Source organism: Zingiber officinale, chromosome 7B (genome assembly GCF_018446385.1).
Source record: "Zingiber officinale cultivar Zhangliang chromosome 7B, Zo_v1.1, whole genome shotgun sequence".
Lineage (NCBI taxonomy): Eukaryota > Viridiplantae > Streptophyta > Magnoliopsida > Zingiberales > Zingiberaceae > Zingiber > Zingiber officinale.
The window spans coordinates 25,565,688-25,573,735 of record NC_055999.1 but is presented as its reverse complement, the minus strand read 5'-3'; the positions used below and the strand labels follow the sequence as shown (position 1 = coordinate 25,573,735).

General features: G+C 35.8%; 1 protein-coding gene across 1 annotated transcript; it reads left to right on the top strand.

Moving 5' to 3' along the window:
* The first annotated feature begins 66 nt into the window (after positions 1-66).
* Positions 67-1,509, top strand: LOC122004264 (GDP-L-galactose phosphorylase 1-like). Its single transcript, XM_042559179.1, has one exon. It carries the CDS (start codon positions 244-246, stop codon positions 1,507-1,509), a length of 1,266 nt encoding a protein of 421 aa, XP_042415113.1. The 5' UTR covers positions 67-243.
* Positions 1,510-8,048: the final 6,539 nt, after the last annotated feature.

Below are 8,048 nucleotides of genomic sequence, written 5' to 3'. Positions count from 1 at the left end.
AATTGTGTTTATTAAAGGGGGTAAACATCCTAGGCATTTGAACATGTTGTTGAGAGACCCTTTAGCCGCGCTTTTCTGGTATCGGGACAAAGTTCGCAGTTCCGCCCCGCACGGTGGTCGGCAGCAGTCCATCCGATCTCCTCTTCCTCGCCGGAGGCGGCCGCTCGCTTCTCTGTTGCTTCCTTCCCCCTCCTGTTTTCTTCCTTACGTTGCATCTCTGATTGGAAAACATCGAGAGAGAAAATGCTCACGATCGAGAGAGCCGTCCCCACCGTGCTCTCCGACGACCAGGAAGATTCCAGCGCGCCCCGAGGTTGCGGCCGGAACTGCCTCGGCAAGTGCTGCATGCTCGTGTCCGAGCTCCCTCTGTACGCCTTCAAAAACGACGCGAGTCCAGAAGTTTCTCCCGGCGCGGATGAATTACCATCCGATTTTTTTCTGAACACCCTTTTGCTGGGACAGTGGGAAGATCGGATGAGCCGAGGGCTGTTCCGCTACGACGTGGCCGCCTGCGAGACCAAGGTGATCCCCGGAAAGCACGGTTTCGTGGCGTTGCTAAACGAGGGCCGCCACCTGAAGAAAAGGCCCACCGAGTTCCGGGTCGTCGACCGTGTCCTCCAGCCCTTCGACCCTGCGAAATTCAACTTCACCAAGGTCGGCCAGGAGGAGGTGCTGTTCCGCTTCGAGGCCGGGGGGAAGGATCACAAATCGCAGTTCCTGGAGCGCAGCGCCGTTGCAGACGAAACAGAGAGCCCCAGCGTCGTGGCGATCAACGTGAGCCCCATCGAATACGGCCATGTTTTGCTGGTTCCCCATGTGCTCGACTGCTTGCCTCAGAGGATCGATCCCGAAAGCCTCTCGCTCGCTCTCCACATGGCCGCCGAAGCAGGAAGTCCCTACTTCAGGGTCGGCTACAATAGTCTAGGCGCCTTTGCCACCATTAACCATCTGCACTTCCAGGCTTACTTCCTATCGACGCCATTGCCGGTTGAGAAAGCGCATGCCCGAAAGATTCCAATCGAGAGCAGAGTGAAGTTCTCGAAATTGGTCGACTACCCTGTGAGGGGCCTCGTTTATGAAAGAGGAAGAAGCACCTTGAAGGAATTATCTGATACAGTCGCCCGCTCCTGCATCTGGCTTCAAGAAAACGACATACCATTCAATGTTCTCATCTCTGACTGTGGCAGGAGGATCTTCCTCTTCCCCCAGTGCTATGCCGAGAAACAGGCACTGGGACAAGTCAGCCAGGAGCTATTAGATACTCAGGTAAATCCTGCTGCGTGGGAGATTAGCGGACACATGGTCTTAAAGCGGAAGAAAGATTTTGAACAGGCGTCGGAGGACTACGCATGGAGACTCCTGGCTGAGGTCTCCCTTTCCGAAGCAATGTTCGAAGAAGTCGTCAAAGCTTGCATGCATGTTTGTGGCCATGCCATGGGTTTGGCGGAGTCCGAGGAAATAGCTGCAGTGGAAAAGATTGATCTCCGTATGATCAGTCCTCTCCACTAAAGCTGCTGCTGCGCCTGACTTTGCAGAAGTTTGTCCGGTTCTTCGCTAATACTAATTTGATACCATGAATGTTTTTTATATGATAATTAAATAATATTATTTAATAATAATACGATGATCAGTAAGAGATTCCTCTGAATTAAAAAATTAATTTAATTTTTTATATCATCCTCATAAATTAGATAAAAGTGCACTAGACCTATATGATAATATAATATAGACTAAAGAGAACTAGAAAAAAATTTTAACAATACATCGCAGCTGAGTTTCGACTTTAGATCTTTAATTGATTAATGAGAAAAATTCTTAATAATAAGCTGCAGTTGAATTTTAAACTCTAAATCTCTAATTATTTAATGATAAAAAAAATAAATAATATATCATAATTGAATCTTGAACTTTAGATCCATGATTGATACATATGTGAAAATTACTAATAAATCTTAAAATTATTTTCAGTATGAAAAAAAATATATTAACGTAATTTAATTTTGAACTTCGCCAAGTTAATTAAGAGTTACTCAGTAAAGCGTCTAGATTTTTAATAAAATAGTAAGATGATTGACTTTACGCTAAAAAATAAGGGTGTCAAAAATGAATCTGACTCCACGACTTAATCCGAATGACTAAAAAAAAATTAAGTTCGGATTGGATATTTTCGAGTTAAAATTTTCAGATTGAGTTCGGGTTGACCTAGATTTAGGGTTTAGTGGATTTTTTGGGATTAAATAAAATTTTATTTTAAAAATTAAGATATATTTATGTATATTAATATTAATGTTAGTATGATAATTATGACATATTGAGATAAAAATGAAAAATTATAGGAAAAATAATAAGAAAGAAATTTATTTTAAATCGAATTTTTAGATTATTCGGGTTGAAATTGAATTGGTCAAGTTACTTGGATTGGTCAAATTCGGATTCAAATTTAGGAGTTTCAAATTAAATTCAATTCGGAACAAATTAGCATTGGATTTAAATATTTTTTTTCGATCCATCTAAATTGACATTCTTAGATAAAAACGAGAAGCATAATCCAGGCCAGAAGGAAAGAAGTAAATCAGAGCAAGTTAAAACTCAGAACAAAATCAGAAATCAATAGGAATTAATCAAAATTCAATAATATTTTATTATATTCATCTTACTCAGCGGTTTTCAATATTTTCACATATCAAATACAAAAATTTTCACATACATATATTACATATATTATAGATAATCCATGAGGTAACAGGAATATTGTATTGGTATTGAAAGTATCCGACGATCGAACTCAAGTTTTGATAATGGTAAAGGGTTCAAAGTTAAGTCTTGTTGTTATCTAACATGTTGAATGAGTGTTTCAGGAAAGTCCTAACTGCGGTTAGGCAGGTGAAAATCCTAGGGGGTGGTAACCCTAGGTCCTAGGGGGCGGTAACCCTAGGTGGAGAAAAGTCCTAGCTGCGGTTAGGCAAAGGGAAAACCCTAGGGGGTGGTAACCCTATGCGGAAAGTCTTGGCAGGTTGATGACTTCAGGCAAAAGTCATAGGGGGTGGTAACCCTAGGTGGAAAGTCCTGGTGTCGCGAACCAGGTGAAAGACTGGACTAGCCGGGAAGCAGATGTCTAGCAGAAAGTCCGGAAGCGTCGAGTGCTGAGCAAAAGTCCAGTCGATCTGGAGGATCGCACTGGCAACAGGTAAATCTCCTGAGTGGAGTAGGTGAGGGCGCATTCCCCGTAGAGGGAACAGTAGGCGTCGGGTCGACCTAGGGTTTCAGGTCGGAAATCCGAAATCAAACTCAGACAGTCCGAAGACTGTCATTATCATATTTATACTGATGTTTTATGCTAAACTTTGTGCTGCAGGGTATTTTTGGGATTAACATATCTTGCAAGGACCAAAATGCATAATTGGCCTCGGATGAACAGTACCGAGGCGCCTCCATGGAGCTTGGAGGCGCCTCGGGTGCAAGGCTGGAGCTGGCTGCGAAGCAAGCTTGGAGGCGCCTTGGTGAACAGTGGAAGGCGCCTTGGACAACTTGATGAAGGTGCCTTGGAGTGGTTGGAGGCGCCTTGAACCTGATAAGGTTCGACTAGTTCAACACTTATCTCCGTGGCTGACTCGGCTCTTTCAAGGCGCCTTGGTGAACAGTAGAAGGCGCCTTGAACACCCTTTATAAGGGGTTTCGACGAGCAGCTCTCTACAACAATTTCCAAGTCTTCTGTCTCCAACGCGCTGCTCTAAAAGACGCCGGAAAGTGCTGCTACAAGTTTACGACGACCCGAAGATCCGAGATTCTATTCTTGTCGTCGGTATAATTAGTTTTTGCATTTATTTGTACGTCATCTTGTAATCATTTTATCGAGCTTATAGTTGTTGCCCACGCAAAGCGATCAAGGATCGCGGGCCTTCGAGTAGGAGTCGATCAAGGCTCCGAACGAAGTAAAATTCTCTGTGTCCTTCTGTTTGTGTTTCTTTACTTTATTCCGCTGCGTTTTAATTACTCCGATAGTTTTTGCGATTCGAAAAATGAAATAGCCGCGAGCGCTATTCACCCCCCTCTAGCGCTTCTCGATCCAACAATTGGTATCAGAGCGGGGTCGCTTTGAACTGGTGCAACCACCATTCAAGCATTTTTTGTGGCTTTGTCGTTTGTATAGGGTAAAAATAAAACCTTACGCCTTTCGTTTTTCCCTCCAAAATTATTTTCGAAAAACTCATTCTCATCTTTTCACCATAAGTCAGCATTAGCGAAATATCGCAATTTCAGAAATTTGAAATAATATTTTTTAAAAAATATTTCATTATTTTTAAAATTCGTGAACTTCTATTTCTATCCTTCCATACCGCACTGCTAATCCAGGATCAAGTCCTAGTACATTTTTTTTACTATTTTTTGTGTGCAAGGTTCTTTTAAAATGGCATTCCAAGAAGGATTCCGCACCGTCCGACCGCCGCTCTTTTCTGGCAAGGACTTTGGATACTGGAAGAACCGGATGGAATACCACCTCAAGACGCAAGTCGAGATGTGGATCATCATCCAGACCGAACTCGAACTTCCACATGACGACACCGGAGAACTTATCTCATGCATCAACTGGGATTCTAACACAATGAAGAAAGTTGAAGCTGATGCCAAAGCAACCTGCATGCTACAATGTGGCCTAACCAATGAAGAATTAAACCGTATTGGCCCTTTCGCAAGTGCAAAAGAGTTGTGGCAAAAGTTGATGGAACTACACGAGGGCACTTCCGACGCTCAAGTAAGTAAGCATAATTTAATAAATGATTTATTTGAATTAGATGAGCAGAATAATACTACTTCGGCCGAGGAAGGTATTACGATAGTTGCAGGTATAAGTAAGACAGAGGAAAAGATATGGTCCAAGTCTTCAGATGAATCCGGGTCCGACGAAGAAGAACCGACGAGCTTCCTCGCTCTACCAGTACTAGCAACCGTGGCGGAAACTGAGTCCGAGTATGAGTCAGAAACCGAGAGCGAATCCGAGACTGAGTCTGATCGAAGCCACGAATCCGCATTCGTTTCCGAAGGACCAAAACCCACTGTAAGTTCACTACTCGCAGAATTTCAATTAGATAACTTGCATGAATTATTACCTTAGTAAAAAAGTTGGCTAAATCCAACATCCGGGTTAAGTCGCTCCAAAAGGAGGTAACAACCCTTAAGGAAGCGACTGACTCGAGCTCTTTAACTGAGTCAGTTCAAATTGGAAGTTCAACTCAAGTCCAACAACTTGAGCAAGAAAATTCCAATTTGAAAGCTCAAATTAAAGAACTCAAGGACACGTTGGAACGATTCACCTTGGGCTCCAAGAATCTGGATATGATTCTTGGAAAACAGCGAGCCGTTTACAACAAAGATGAACTTGGATTTAAAACTAAAATAAAATACAAATCATATTTATCGCTAGTTAATAGAAATAATAGAAAAATTGTCCAAGCATGGGTGCCAAAATCCAACTTGGTTAATCAAGTTGGAACTGGTCACTATTGGGTCCCCAAGGATCAAGTCTATTACCTTGATAGACCATATCGAGGCTATGATCCAGGGGGAGCTAATAAAAAAACAATATTAAGAACATAATTCAAATTAATATTCAAATTAAATTTAAAATTAAATTAAAAATTCAAAATTCATTTAAAAAATTTAAAATTCAATTAAAAATTCAAAATTTGAAATTAAATTTAAATTATAAATTATAAATTAAAAAAAATCAAATTAAAAAAATTCGAAATTAAATTTAAAATTCAAAAATTCAAAATCAAATTAATAATTCGAATTCAAATTAAATTAAAATCCAAAGGAAGGCTCCAGAATAGCTGGCACCTCCAAACTTAATCTACCCGAAATGAGTAAACAAGAGTAGACTACCCGGCAGGGTAATTAAGGTTAGATAAAATGGGCTAGGTTTAACTTGACCCACGGTACTTGTGAAGTTTTTGGATGATAGTACGTTAGGGAAGCTTGGGCATCGCATGTCTAGGAAGATATGGCTTCGACCTGGTGCATTTGGCCAAGTGAAACTGACCGAAGCTACCCTTAAATGGATCCTAACTAGTTAGACCAAGGTTTAGTATTAAGTTGAATGGGTAGGACTATTTGGAAAACCTCGAAGGCATGGTTACTTTAATGAGTTCCTTGTGACTCACCATAGCCCAGAAGTTTATCCAAAGAATGCTTACTTGTTGAACCCAAAGCTAAACCTGAATCTAACACAAAGTTAAACCAAACCCTTAAATTGAACCTCAATTCATCTCACAACAATTATAGGATTATCTGATTGAAAACTTAGATGGGATGAGATGACTAAGAAACTTAAAATTTCAAAATTAAATTCGTTACTATAATCCTATAATTAAATTCTTAATTAATATTAATCTTTTAAAAACCATTTTAAAAATCCTTTTAAACTTAATTTCAAAATTATTTGAAAAATCTTTTAAAAATCATTTTAAAAATCTTTTTAAACTTAATTTCAAAATTATTTGAAAAATCTTTTAAATCATTTTAAAAATCTTTTTAAACTTAAATTATTTGAAAAATCTTTTAAAAACCATTTTAAAAATATTTTTAAACTTAATTTCAAAATTATTTGAAAAATCTTTTAAATCATTTTAAAAATCTTTTTAAACTTAATTTCAAAATTATTTGAAAAATCTTTTAAAAATCATTTTAAAAATCTTTTTAAACTTAATTTCAAAATTATTTGAAAAATCTTTTAAATCATTTAAAAAATCTTTTTAAATTTAATTTCAAAATTATTTGAAAAATCTTTTAAAAATCATTTTAAAAATATTTTTAAACTTAATTTCAAAATTATTTGAAAAATCTTTTAAAAACCATTTTAAAAATCTTTTTAAACTTAATTGAAAAATTATTTGAAAAATCTTTTAAATCATTTTAAAATCTTTTCAAACTTAATTTTTAAAATCTTTTCAAACTTAATTTTTTAAAATCTTTTCAAACTTAATTTTAAAATCTTTTCAAAACTTAATTTCAAAATCTTTTCAAAACTTAATTTTAAAATCTTTTCAAACTTAATTTCAAAATCTTTTCAATCTTTTCAAACTTAATTTCAAAATCTTTTCAAACTTAATTTTTAAAATCTTTTCAAACTTAATTTCAAAATCTTTTCAAACTTAATTTTTAAAATCTTTTCAAAACTTAATTTCAAAATCTTTTCAAACTTAATTTCAAAATCTTTTCAAAACTTAATTTTAAAATCTTTTGAAATTAAAAAATCTTTTCAAAACTTAATTTCAAAATCTTTTCAAACTTAATTTTAAAATCTTTTTAAACTTAATTTCAAAATCGTTTGAAAAATCTTTTAAAAATCATATTAAAAATCTTTTTAAACTTAATTTCAAAATTATTTGAAAAATCTTTTAAAAATATTTTTAAACTTAATTTCAAAATTATCTGAAAAATCTTTTAAAAATCTTTTCAAACTTAATTTCAAAATCGTTTGAAAAATCTTTTAAAAATCATATTAAAAATCTTTTTAAACTTAATTTCAAAATTATTTGAAAAATCTTTTAAAAACCATTTTAAAAATCTTTTTAAACTTCATTTCAAAATTATTTGAAAAATCTTTTAAAAAAACAGTTTAAAAATCTTTCAAAACTTAATTTCAAAATTATTTGAAAAATCTTTAAACTTTAGGGCTATGATACCTGATCAAATAATTTGATTGCTATTTAACTTGACTTATGCTTGGACTTAAGGACCAACTGAATAAATAACCTAAATTTTAGCTACTCTCTCTCTTCAACCTAAAAAATTAACAAGTTCTTTTTCAAAAATAAGTATTATTTTATTCAAAATTAAGCTAAGTCCCTTTTTTCACTTAAAGCTATATTTTCAAAATTTAATGTTTGCAAAAGGCTTAGCTAAGTGACTCATATAGCAACTTTCAAACTTAGCCATCTTTATGAATTTTTGCTGAGTTACCTATTAGATTCATTCTATACTTAGCTAAAAGTATTAAAAGCATATTCCTTGCAAAATTTAACTCATGGCTTTCAAAAAAATTTTTT